The 14,528-nt window shown below is 37.2% G+C and overlaps 1 protein-coding gene across 1 annotated transcript; it reads right to left on the reverse strand.

Annotated features, from left to right (window-relative positions):
- Window positions 1-3,731: 3,731 nt before the first annotated feature.
- On the reverse strand, window positions 3,732-8,625 carry LOC107185970 (nanos homolog 3). Its single transcript, XM_015573747.1, has 3 exons — window positions 8,322-8,625; window positions 5,832-6,054; window positions 3,732-5,336 (listed from the first exon to the last, which is right to left on the reverse strand). Exons 1-3 carry the CDS (start codon window positions 8,458-8,460, stop codon window positions 5,183-5,185), a joined length of 516 nt encoding a protein of 171 aa, XP_015429233.1. The 5' UTR covers window positions 8,461-8,625; the 3' UTR covers window positions 3,732-5,182.
- Between the last annotated feature and the right edge of the window lie 5,903 nt (window positions 8,626-14,528).

The following is a 14,528-nucleotide window of genomic DNA, read 5'->3' on the forward strand; positions in this document are numbered from 1 at the left end:
TCACTGACCAAGCGTGCAAGAACGATTATTCGAGCAACCCGTCGTAACGAACACAATAGACGACCTACTTACCTAGTGAGCGACAGGAAAACGTTTAGATGTATTACAAAGAATCGCAGACAACCGGGTGATGACGAGATTTACACACCGTTCACGATGAGTAACGCGAAAGAACCATTTAAAAAAAAAAAGAAAAAATTCCACAAAACTGTGTTTGGCATCTACTCACGTGAAAGGAATAAAAATCAAGCATGTAAAAAGTTTCAATTCGATCGGATTCGATACGCATTCCATCGTGATACGTTTCTGGTGACTAATTAGCACAAAGCGGAGAAGCAAAGTCTAAGTAGTCTACCCGGTTGCAAACGTACGAAGCAACGATGTGTGCTGCACGAAACGCGGACACTTTCTGTGCAACAAGCTCGTCACGCGATGTTTAATGGCTTGCCCGTAAAACGTCTTTTTTTTTTTATTCTACTCGCGTACCACGTGCCACTGATTCTCAACGATTAAACCTCAATCGTTTCCGCTGGTGTAGAGTAAGTAAGTTCATTTCGCTTTTAATTAACGGAGGCATCGATGAAAAAAACGATTAAAGGGGTAATTTGTCAACGTGATTTTTGCGAATCAATTTAAAGAAAACGATCAAACCTAGCAAGCTCTTATTTTGTATATAACTTTATATATGTTTAATGTAAAAACACAAATTTTTGCAAGATATTTTATTAACAATTATAGGAGGTATAAATTGGCCCAAAGGTTATGTCACGAAAAACTTGTCCCATCGGACGTTCATTGTGTCCATCCTAGTCGTCTAAAAGAATTTTATAAATAGAAATTTTTATAACTGTTCTTTTTCAATACTTTTATCGTTAAGCTTGCGAATTTTGGTAGCAATCAAAAGTTGAAGATTTTAAGATGGTTCTCTGTTCACCCTTTTTATCCTTCTATAGGTTCGACAATTTTACGAATTTCGCCATGATGCTCCAGGAACACATTTTTAAAATCCCAAACTGATAAAATGCAAACAAAAATGTTTTTTTGACCGGTTACACAAAAACACCCTCTCAACTCGATGATCCGAACAATGGAAGTCAGTGTCTGAAGTAGAAGTTGTACAAGGATGGAGGGTAAAAAAAATGGGGATCATAATATAAATTGCAAATATACATTTTTTTTTCAAACATCAATAATCATCATACAAAATTATTGGACTACATATGCTTAAATAATAACACGCCAATGTAACATAGTAATATAACAACATGAATGAGAAGAAATATCAACGAGATATAAATATATATAACATATATTATGGCGGCAGTACGCAAAATGTACCTAAAATTACAAAAATACAATGAACGGCGAGCACGCGGATGTCGTCAAGAAAAAGATATATATCGCAAACGACGACGGTTGAGAATTCGAAAACCAAATCAAAATCTGATTCGCGGGAATATCGAAAAAATAAACAAGCATCATCTGTAATCATGAGTTAATCACAATTATGTCGACACGTTTTTTGTACTTTTTACGCGAGAAAAAATGTGTGACTCTCTCGTCCGATCGTTTTTGGAAAATTTTCGCTCGCTATTTCAAGGATTATTTGGAGTACACAGATCGCGCTGGAAAATTAAACATTTGTACAATTCTGGTTATGGAACAAAACGGAAGGTGTGTTAGGATATATAAAGTCGGTGAAAACTGAACAATTGGGAAGAAAAGCTCTGCTCTGTACCGGTAAATATACCACAACGGGTAAATAACCGTCGGGAGAATTTGTTACCTTCGTAATGTCGGTGTGGCTAGCGATTATTACGTTATCACCTGCCTCGCTCTTAATCGTAAACCGCGTGTCAGATTACGGTAACGTCATCTCGCGTTTTATTGCGAATCATTATGCTCCACACGATGGCCACGGAGAGACCACTCTTCTCTTTCTCGAAATTATTTTCATACTCGACGTTACTCGTGCAACTGGACAATTACACGAGCAAAACCATTTTGGTTCTTTTTTTTTTTCAGTGAAATAATGGTCAATTCGAACTATATTTTTCTGGAGTATCTGAGGCAGCATTCATGTTTCGCACAGATTCGATATCACTATAGGTAATTATAATTTGTGTAGCCTAAATTAAGATGTGGTTCTTCCTTCGCATAAACGAAAATACTAATATCAGTTGGGATTACACGATGTCGAAAGACCAAAAACTACAGGTTAATTTCGAACCCTTCACGATCTAGCGATCTTTCTTAAACTCGACGAGAAATTCTCGTAGACTGATTGTACGTAAATAAAAAATAAAGGTGAGAAATATAGAAATCGCAAAGGGTTTTAATAACAAAGTAAGATATATATATATAATATGAACCGTTATTTTTTGGTTTCGTTACTAGAATTCTAGCTACCTTAGGAACTCACCCTCTATCTCGTACAGTCAACAATATTCGACAGTCAATAATCCTTACTCGCTAAATATATATCCTAACACCTAATACCGACAATTGCTACATGAATATATAATATTGCATATAAAAATAGTAAATGTATTCTTAATTTATAAATCCCTATCAATTCCAATTTCAAAAGTCCCTCAGATTCGAAATTCGCTGGCAAAAAACACGCCGAGGAGAATTCGCGCGATCGTGGAAGGCACACTCTTTTTGCTCGTATTGTGTACTAATTGAGATCGTTTAAATTGCACAAAGTAGCGTTAACGCTCCTCAAAACGGTCGAGTTTCCAGTCTCGACGATTTGTACATCCACAAACGCCGTGGACAAACACGGCTGGGTGTGTACCCCTGTTTGTACACAACTGTGCAACTGTTCGGTTACCAATTGTACAATTTTCATCGAGTCTGACAGTCGAGCAACGTTATACGTATCTCTACCGAGTATCGAAAATCGAATAGACTTTTGTAAATCCCGTTTCACCCGAAACACCCGTCTAACTCAACATTCTGCTCTCCCGAAATTTCGAGTTAAACGGGACCCGTATCTTCTGCCTTATCCCGTAAATCTTACACACTAGGAAATATACAATATAGAATAATTAAATATTAATCGAGTATCGATATTCGAAGTATTTAGAAAAGTAACAAACAAGCCGAACCATAGACTCGACAGGAAGAAGAACAGTTTTCCCGAAGGAAAAACAGTCACGCGGCGGCGGTTTGCAAACACACGCTTGTTGATTTGTTTTTTTTTTTCTACAATCAGGTGTGATTTCGTTGATTATCAATGGCGGAACGCTATTTAGGGCGCGGATAAACCGTTCCAGAGAAGAAAAAAAAAGGCAACTGCCTGAAAAGAGCAGCGATCCGACCATCGAGCCATCCAAGTTTCGCGGAACAAAAGAGAACGTAAACACGCGACGACGGTTTTGGTGTACACACTGATCGTGGCGACCTTCGATGACCCGATGGTCTAATACACAGGAACAGAAGCCTTCGAAGAACTCGTGTAACGTATCCGTAATCCTAAATCGGGGTTGCCATTCGTCTTATCTACATTATTCGGTCTCTATTCGACATTTGTATATCGGTTTAATCATCGTTAAATGGATTTAAAAAAAACAACAACAATGAACGAGCGTTTGCAAACACTCTTGTGTAATCATTCGATCTTCCAGAGACACCGCCGCGCGCCTTGATTCGACGCTTACTACCAGATATTTAAGATAAATTTTTTTTATTTAAAAAAAAAAGGAACTTTATCGATCGCTTAGGCCCACCAAACATCGAACTTTCAAGCATCGACGTTTTTCTTTCAAGGGAAAAGAAAAAGATCTTTTTTCTCTCCCGTAAACTAAGCGAAACTGTACGCACCGTAGTCTCCGTATATTTCTGCGAGAAAGTCTTATCAGGTTATTAATAAAACAGGACTACGTTCCCCTTCCCTTTATAAACACACGTAGACAAGAAGTCTTTCCTTCTATCCCCTAATTATTGTCTAGTGCAAAGTAATTACCTCGAACTTAACGCGCGGTTAAGTTGAATTCTTTGCGCCGTGTTAATCGTAAGCAAGATGAAAATGTTGAAAACTTCTGGAAACTGGCCAAATCAATCGTATATATGTGTGTAAAAGAAAAAAGAAGATAAGACCGGGAAATGTATATCGTTCGTTAATCTTTCATGATCTTGCCAATGTCTCAAATCTACGGTCTCTCCGTATTATAAAAAAGATAGTATTACACGCATTATCACAGTACTCGTTACTCTTCATTAAATACTGTTACACGCCCCCGTTTAAACACCTAAAATTCTTATCGAAAAAAAAAAAAAAAAAAAAATACCATTTTCTACAAGTAAAGATGTCCTGCGAATCGTTATGCCAGTGCATTCAAACTCTGCCAAGGTCAATTACGTGTAAAGATACGTACACACACACAGTTTAAAAAGAAAAAGAAATTAAGGAAACATTTTTTTAGTATCAAATGCTGGCTCGAGTGTAAAAGACGAGATATACACGACCTTCTTCGCGCTGTCGATCTCCTACGAAACGAGTCCCTCATTTCGTAAAGAAATAAACGAAGTGCATTCACCGATAATACATATATGGCACTACAGAGTATAAATAGTTCTTACAACTATGTAAAGATCTTTGGGATGCAGCCTCTAAAAGTTCTCTCGACGATGCCTGTCTTCGTGCTAGATATCCGTCTTTTTTTTTCTTTCTAAAAAACACCTTCTGAAATTTCTTTCACACTTCGAACAAGGTATAATCGTATCGTACGATTCGAGTAAGGATAAATACGATATAAGATGAATATCGTTTCAACGAGGAAAAGTGTAAAAGAAATTTCCTATGGTACGATGCGATCATCGAACGGTTGAGGGCAGATCTACCGCCAAATGCGATCGATCAACGAATGGTAAAATATTTTGTCTTGCACGAACCCCGCTCACGAGGAGCAAGGTGTGTCCGAACGGATAATTCCACGGGCAAATATACTTGTTTTGTTTTTTTTTGGTCCGTTTACTTCGAAGAGTGCAATGGTAACGATTACCTGCCAGCAGATGATACCAAGGATCGCTCGAAGTTGTCGAATTTCTTGGGGTCCGATCTGTGCGCGTCTTCGAGGGCCCTTGACGTAACGGCCAAACCCCCTGCGTGTTTCTTCGTTTATGGCACCACAGAACGCTATACGTGGCGAATGAACAACAGGAGACACGTGCTGATTTACCTAACTCGTCGTTTGCCCATCGAGTTTCTCAAGAGCTTGAAAGCGTTCACCGTCGTCAATGTCCCAGAGACAGTTTTGGGACTCAAGGTACAGTACTTGATTGTGTGGGCCTCGTCCCCGGTCGCGCCGCAAATTGGACACGTGTACGCCCTATACAACAGACGAAAAAAACGGTGTGAATTACAGGAGAGGTCTCCTCTTAGGAATGATATATTTGACGGGTATTAGGAACTTTTTTTTTAGACCATTTTCCAACCACTTAAGCTGCGTCTACACTACACTGCGTGGAATAACTACAAAACCACCCAAAAAGTTTCAATCCTTTTATATTGTGATTGAAATAAAAATAAACGACTTTTTCTAGGGAATATAATTTATCCTTTTCTGGAGAAACGTTATTTCTCACCACGATTTTTGACATGGTATATTTTGTTAGTTTTTATTTTAATCACAATAGATAAGAATTGAAAATTTTAGGGTGGTTTTATAGTTATGACATGCAGTGCATCAAACAAAATAGTGTTATTTGAATATTAATTAATACAGTATAGATTCGTCACTTCTACAGAAATGAATGATGATTTTATCGGTACACCGGATATACTTGATACAGATTGCATTTAAAATTTTGTGTAATTAATCTACCTTAATACAGGACAGGAGACACGACCCTCGGCGTCCTTCAGTAAATGCTCCCTATAATAAGTCTCTTCTTCCCCGTTGTTCCTACAGAAAACACATTCTGTGGGCAAGGGTTTCTTGTTCTTCTTGCGTCGCGGCGTTGTTTCCGGTACAATATCATTGTCCAGGTCTGGACAGTATTCGAAATCACGGCCATTATGGCGAAACTCCTCCATTACATCTTCCACTGCAATCAACAAGTTATATTTCATAAAAAAAAATGTATATGTATAATAGTAAAAAATATTTTTAATTTGATTTATTTATATATATTATATATATTTTTAATTTTAAAAATATTTACAGCATTAAATCACTGTATATTCAATTAGTCAGGCTTCAATTAAAGTATGCTTTTCAACCCCATTTGGTCTCCACAATTCTCAAAGTATAAGCTAATGTTAGAGACAGTGCAACACAAATTTATCAGATACATCGCGATAATTACATGATCTTCAACACAGATTTCCATGATCTTGAAATATGTTATCAAGGCCATCATTTTGAACAACTTTTCCCTATACATCCAATTTATTCAGTGCTAAAATCAACTAATAAATTTATGGATATAATCGATTTTTTTATTGGCTCTATCGATTTATTTTACGAAATCATTACATGAGGCACTCAAAACTGTTTAAGTTAATGTTGAATTAAAAATTCTATGATTAATTCCTTATTGTAATACCATGTTGCTGTTTCTATTTTTATTTTTCCTTAATTTTTATGTATGCATACTACATTCACACCCGTATAATAACTAAATAAATAATTTATTAAAGACATTTAATAAATTAACGAAGAATATCGTTTGGTTCTCACGGATCAAGTTACAAGAATTATAACAGTAATATCTGGACAATGCTGGACAAAGGTTCCAGTAAAAAAAATTATCTGATCGACGGATCATTCTCCGTTTGTATCGTTTATTTTCGTGGATCACACACGATTATTGACGGAACCGTAAACCCGAGAAAAGAACGACCGCAGTATAAAGTTTCACAGTTTGTAAACAGAATCGTCCTCTTTTTCAAATGACGCAGAAACAAACCAGGTCAACGCTTAATAGAGAAACAAATACATGGTATACTATTGTTATATGTAAGTGATTTAAAATCCGATCATAGACAGAAAGAAAACATTTAATTACACGCGGATACAATGATACTTTTTCGAAATTCAACTGTATATTTTTCACGAAGATTTTCGTCACAATCTTGACTCGAACTATACAGGGTGGTTCACCAGATATTAGATACCACTTCGATTTACGTGACTGTTATTATTCGTAGCGAAAAATAGTTCACGTAGAGTTGAATGGTTTCAGGAGGGACACATTCGGATATTAATAGATTAAAAAATAGAAAATAAACCATTCAACTCTACATGAACCAATTTTCGCAACAAATAATCACGTAAATCGAAGTGGTAATATCTAGTGAACCACCATGTATAATTACACATCATACGTTCGTGTGATCTAGGATGAAAATATTTCTTTTTAAGAGAACCGAGGTTTTTTTGTCAAACACCGAAGACATTTAGTAGAATTTTTGTACATTGTAGTGCGGCGAACTAGATTCAATAAAGCGGTTCTAGGAATTGTTGCCGGTGAGTTATTTCACCCGGCACGTTTTAGAACACAGAATTCCTCTTATCGATTCCGTCTGTTTACAAACTATGGAAAGGTGTCTGCCAATCAGATCACGGCTCGATGACGCACAATGAGTTACAGCTGGATTACACGGTTCGAAAGTGAATCGTGTCCCTCTACCAGATATATGATCGATATATTATAATATTATTTTACACTACTGCTGATTGTAATCGAAATCTCGAGTCACGTAATTGAACGTGCTCGTTGATCGACAGAGAGAAAACAAAATGGGGATTCGAGGAATCCCGAATGTTCACGGCGCGCGAACGAATAAAAGGAACAAAAATCTATATACTCTTGGTCGACGAGTTTCATCGTGCTTCCATGGAAACAAATGATCGTCGATGACAGTTTATGGCAGGCGAACCTGAGGAGTCAATACAGCGAACAAGAAAGCCTGTGTATACAAACTGTCGACCACTTTTTCAACGAGTAATAAATAAGTCGTATCTTCGAGAGACAATTTTGCTGGAGAACTGAACCCAAGTAACCAGCGTCTAAAAATTATACATCTTAATACACTGGAAACAATTGAATAATCAATTTCTCAACAGAAATATTTAATATAACGACGCATAAAACAAATATTCAACATGATTTATTCACGAACAAGACGAGGATGGTCATTTAAACGTTTTAAGACAAAAAAAAAAGACACTAATCAAATCGGCCACAAATTCTTAAAACAAAACGTCGATCCAACGTTTGTACTATACGACACGTGTGTCTGCCCCCCCCCCCAGCAAACTTCTGAATACACATTCAAACGAGAAAGGAAATTATTAAAAATTACTTACCGTTCGGAAGCGGCGGCATCTGGGTCTCGATCGTGAAATGAAACAGTCTTTTCAGTTCATCTTCCAAGCTGGTGTTGAACGGATAATAAAAATTCGACACCTGCGGCACCAGGAGCTGTTGCATGAGCGAGACATGCATCGTGATACGATGATCGTCGCGGCGACGACACACGAAAGAGACAGTAAAACAGAGGAAATACCAAATTCAACGGAAAGAACGCGCGTGGGAGGGAGAGTGGTAACCGAGAAACAAACTGCGTCACGAAGGTGTCAAATGGTCAGAGGGTTGGAATGATCCACCGCCGTCAAGTTTCGAAATTCAACTGCCGAAGTTGGATGTCACCGTCGCCGTGACCGACGACGATCGCGAAGAAAGGGTCTGGTAGTGGGGATGTAGCCTCCAGTTGGGCCCCCCGACATCATAAATACATGAATCCAGCTAGGATGGAGAGCGGCTAATTTGAATTAGCCCTTGCAGCAGAGGCTCCCAATGTCGGTACTGGTCATTTCAAGGCCATTCGACAAATTCACTTTTATTGTACTTACGACAAAATGGGGGTTGAGTGGGGAGGGTTGCTTGGAAAAGGCACACTGTTCTAAACATTTATTCGTCCTTCCTATAGTGAAGAACATTCTTTGGGAGGAAGAACATCAATTTATAAGTTGATAGAGTACGAAAGTGAAGTGTTAAGTTGAAAACATATAAGAGTTGAAGTAAGTGTTATATATTATATATATTAGTGTCTCGTTTCTTTAGACCATTAACAGTCGAATAAAAGTACGACTTGTGGTAAAAAGAAAGTATAATTTAATGTATAATAATAATAATTTAATATATAATATATAGTTTTTTCGTACCATAAAATTGAACTATTTCTATCCATGATAAAAAAATAGTAAAAGACACGTTTTTCACGTATTTGTTTAGAATTCCATATATTTATATTTATATATGTATATTAATTTTCAAATGCACTAGGAAACTGTTTACAATCACAAAATTTTTTACTAAGTTTCACCAAAATCAAAAGGTAGACCTTTTCGGAATCGCAGCCTCCAAAATGATTAAAAGATATGGTAATTGTGCAGTGTAGTGGCTTTTCTCACTTTTAGCTATAAATATTTCGGAAAGAAAGCCCAATCTGTGGTAACATGTACAGGAAAAAGTTATTAAAAATGCTGAATTCTATAACGTATCCAAACGTCATTGAAATCGGTGCTGCGTGTATACTTCCGAATAAACTCCCACGCATTTTTAAACAAAAATAACAAATGTACATTACTTTTTCTACCTCTTCCGCTTGATTTTTCGTTTTAAGTGATAGAATGAAGCTATTTAAAAAAATCCGCAGTGGAATAGTTAAAATTGAGAAAACCCGCTAAACTGCACAATTGCCAAAGATAATAAAATTTGTATGTGAATACTTTTACAGTGTATTAAATCGTTATCACATACCTATGTATTCTTTCGTTGTGAAGTCTACAGCTGAGAAGAGTTAAAAAATGTTTAGCTTTTGTAATTATGCCATATACAAAAGGGTAGTTGTCGTTGTAGAATCGTTAGAAGTTGTTGATCTGTTAATTTTCGCGGCCTCGGTGATGGGTGCGGTCGACAAAATTTTATTCAAACAAAATCTATTTCCGACTAAAGGGAAGGACTTTGATGAAGCGTTTTTTGATGTTACCGCGTAGCGGCCACGGCGAGATACATTGTAACTCAAGGTTAAAACCAGGCCACGGGGCCAGATATCTTTTAGTTTGTTTTTTCTTTCTCTTCCTTTGCTGGGTGTCGAATTACAGATGAATATTGTGAAAATACGTCTTGGGGATCAGGAAGACGCGTGTGACTGACGTGACCGTGACTTCTCTTGGGGGGAACGTCGCGTTATCGCACGTCGAGGATCGAGAATCTTCTTTTTCGGCGAAGGGACGAAAAGAATAATAAAGAGAGTTAAAGAGGATATTCACTAATCTTCATCTTTATTGTTACTGTGTAAATATGTAGGCACTGAACAAATAATGTTTCATAATTTGTTTACAAACATTTACATTTACTGATCTCCGTTTTTTTGTTCAATCATTTGAATTATTCTCTGCGAGCAGCTTGACGACGCTGGCCAAGTCCGCTTTTAATCCCATCTGCTCGAACCGTTTTCTTTTTTTTTATTCGTTTTACCGCATTTTTATCGTTTTCCACTTTTTTAATAATTCCTCCTTTTATAATCGTTCGTACGCGTAAATACCGTTATCGTCTTTCATCAGCATTGTATGCACTTAGACCCCAATTTCTAATTACGGTCTCGATATCTCCATTCAATATATATATATAATATATGCATATATATATTTATATATATATATATATATATTCGCTTCGTTTTTTCTTGTATGTATACGTTTTTTTTCTTTATCTCTATTCGCTAATATATTGTTCTTCTAGTCTAAAAATTACCACGATTATTAAAGATAATATATACTTCTGGGAAATTATAATTAAAAATAATTGTAAATATAATAATATGTCAAACATATATGTCCTTGTGTCCGTGTGTAGTATGAGTGTGAGAAGGGAGGAACAATGGATAGAATGAGAAAGAAAATGGCGAAACGAGGTAGGGAGGGGTAGGTAGATAGGAAAGGAAGGGAGTGAAGGGCCAGAAAGGACGCGGATCGCAAAGGAAAGGAAGAACTAGATAATAAACACAAATTCTAAACTTTGGCTAATAAGAAACAATTGTTCCGCGCGGTGGGGTCGAGAACACGACGCCGATTCCATCGATCACCCTAATTTTAGGGCACGTCGTCGTCGCGTTCTCGGACGATTTTTCAAAATACCATTGTGTATATACCATATATGTCTAAGCGAAACGAAATCGATCACGAAAGAGTCTTTACCTGACAAACACAGAGGACGAGAATGAGATGGCTCCCGTGGAACAGGAAATTCTTCGAGTATGAAAAAAAAAAATTTATCGAAAAGAAATCCTCGAAAAAAATCGGACTTCTTGCAGATATTACAGCGTAAAAGAGAATAAAAAAAAAAGAGGAAAAAGGACGAAAACGCGGACAGAAGCGAATGGGAATATGGTATGAGGGGGGTGCGGGTGGTTCGAATTGTTTCGTCTTCGTGTCTTTTTTTTGTCGTTTTTATCGTCTAACCGTTTCAGCCTTTTCTTCGTGTCTCAGGTATAAAACTAAACGGGCGATAAAGCCTTCGTGTAAAACTATACTCCATATACTTTGTTCTCTCTCTATTGTGCTCAAGTGTAACAACCTCGTCTTCTTCATTTTTTTTTGCTATACATGCGCGTTATTATGTGTTCTGTATGGTTTTTTGTTTATTCTTTTATTACAATGTTTTTTACGTCGACTTCCCGCTCCTTATGCTTCGTCTTTCTTTGTATACGTATACACACACAGAGGGGTCGGTTTCCCCGTGTTTATTTTTTTTTCTTTGTTAATGGAAAAATTGACAGAGGACTCGATTGCGTTTTTGTTATACATGAGACACTGACGACGGCGCTGCTCCCCACCAAAACAACGAAACACCACCATACATGGTTCTCTTCCGTTTTCTTTGTTCTTTCATTTTCTTTTCTTTCTTATCTCGCGTTTTTCTTCAAGATTCCCGGTTAATTCGACCCACACAGGCTATTTTAATTGTAATTGTCCCGTTTTTAAATTACCCACGTATCCGTCGCGATGAGAGGGACATATTCTCATACTCGTTTCGTTTCCCCGGTTTTCTTGCGTAATTTAATTTGTAATATGATCTTTCGTATATGTCGATGTCGCGGTGGTCCGTTTTGGAATAGCTATAATAATAGTATTATAAATATATTTATACGTGTGGTAATGTGTGTCTCCTCCGCGTGCGCGCGTCCCGTGTGCACACACACACACACACGCGCGCGCGTACACGTATACAATATAGGTCCATGTGAATATTTTCATTTTTCTGCTTGTTTCTCTCATTCGTATGAGCGCGTGTGTAATGCATTTTTGTATGTGTGTATGTAGTGTGTGTGTGTGTATATATATATATGTATAATACGTGGTAACGCGTGTATTTGTTCGCGCGTGTATGGCGGTCGTGTGTATGTGTGTGTGTGTGTACATGTGAAATAGTGTGTATACTAGGAATGTACATAGTGTACGTAGATATAATTAGGTTGTGTATAAAACGATGATACATACTAATAATTCATTATTCGTTTATATCAAACGACACATAATTATGATATCGATTTTTTTTTTTTATCATTTAGTCTCATGGTACGATGCGCAACGGCGATCCGGGGGCATCGTTCGCCCACAAATAGGCTACAATTATATAGTCTTGTCCTGTCTTCGCGTACAATGTCGATGTACTTCCGGCCGATCTTGCATCGGGCTGCAAGATCGTCGGCGCCGGCGGTGAGATTACGATTATTACAAGAACCTCCCAAATGAATGGCCATCAGTCTTTGAGTTGTTGTATCGGTCTGGCATAAACGCAATTATGCACACGCGATCTCATCATTTAGCTTAGCTTTGTTTTTTTCTTTTCTTTTCGTCGTCATCTTCTTCCTCGTCTTCTCGTTAAAAAGGTAGCAAAAAAAAAATGGAAAACGACACAAGCAATCGTTGACTTCCTCGTTTGAAAGAAAAAATTAAAAAAAAAAAGAAAAAGTATGTGTCCGACTGCTCGAGCTCCCGTTAAAGTTTCGAAAATGAAAAATCAGTGATCTCGAGTAGCCGTACACGATCTTCGCGACTTTATTGTTTTTTTCTCTTCGTTTCGTTACATTCCGTACATTTTCACATGCATCGAGGAAATTAACGAGCGTGATTTGTACTCTCGCGAGGGAAGCCTCGCATTAAAAGAAAAAAAAAAACAAACGATTGTGTCACCAGATAAAAAAAAAAGTAGTGGTAATAGGCATCGTAAAAGAAAAGGGAAAAGACTAACCCGGTCGTTCACTTGGTGTCCGTATGGACGGCAAGAAAGTAGGAAATTTTCCAAGGATCCATGGGGCCGATAAAAACAAAACGATAAAAAAAACACGAAACGATAAAGGAGTGTGAAGAACATGTATAAAAAAAAAATTAAAAAAACGAAATCTTTCTCTATGTGTATTCTTTTCTCGGTTTTCGCGGGCTCGCGGCCCGCGCTTGCTTTTCAGTTTGTTTCATCTTTAATCTTTCTTTCTTTTTTCCTTTTTTTGTTCGGTGGCTCGACGTTGATCCTCAAAAACATGACCATCCATTCTGGACAATCCGCGTTGATTATTAATATTAAATATTAATACTTCTAGTCGTATACTCTTGCTAGAGTAAAAGTGGTCTTGTGGCGTCCCGATTCGAGGAAGCATCCTTCCACCGGGACGTGCATAGGCAAATACAGAGTGCTTTTAGCGCATGTATTTCTTGCGTTCTTGATATGCGATATAGTACTATAACCTAACAAAAAACTTGTCCTTACATTTCTCATTTGGTATGTCTTAGTCTTATTTTACATAAAAAAAAGGAGGAGTGAAAATAATAATATTAATAATATTAATAGTAATAATAATAATAATGAGAATGAACGAGAGAAAGAGAGAGAGAAAGAAACTACTGGTCACTTAAATGTACAAGCGTTCGGGAGATGAGAGAGAGAGAGAGAGAGAGGAGAGAGAGAGAGAGAGAGAGAGATAGAATGAAACTCGGCGACGGATTTTTAAGTGAAATGAGCGAAAGAGAATGATACAGATCTATCATACATCCTCGACGGTTGTTCCAACAGTTGACGAATTAAAATGTCGTACCGGTGCATGGAAAATGATGCCTCTTATTCGTATAAAATGATACTTATTTACGCGGTAAAAATGATCGGGGTCCGGAGCACATTCGCAAAACTAAATCAAAAGCCCTTCGATGAATTGTCCTACGTGTATACATCAGTCGAACTACAAAAATAAATGATGCGCTCACTAAAAAATAAAAAAAAAATAGTTGAAAGGGGATAGAAATAGAGATAGATAGATAGAGAGAGAATGAAAGAATAATAAAAATAAAAGTAAAAATGTAAAACAGTTTTCTCGCGTTCCGGAAAATACTACTCTGTTCCTCGTCACGCTATTCCCTCCTGGCTCGCGGAGCGATCTATCGTTTAAACATTCTTTATCAATTAGTAGTCAGTCGATTTTTAGAATTTTTCTCTAGAGAAAAGGGATATATATATAT

This window comes from Dufourea novaeangliae, unplaced genomic scaffold (assembly GCF_001272555.1).
Source record: "Dufourea novaeangliae isolate 0120121106 unplaced genomic scaffold, ASM127255v1 scaffold54, whole genome shotgun sequence".
In the NCBI taxonomy this organism is placed as follows: Eukaryota; Metazoa; Arthropoda; class Insecta; order Hymenoptera; family Halictidae; genus Dufourea; species Dufourea novaeangliae.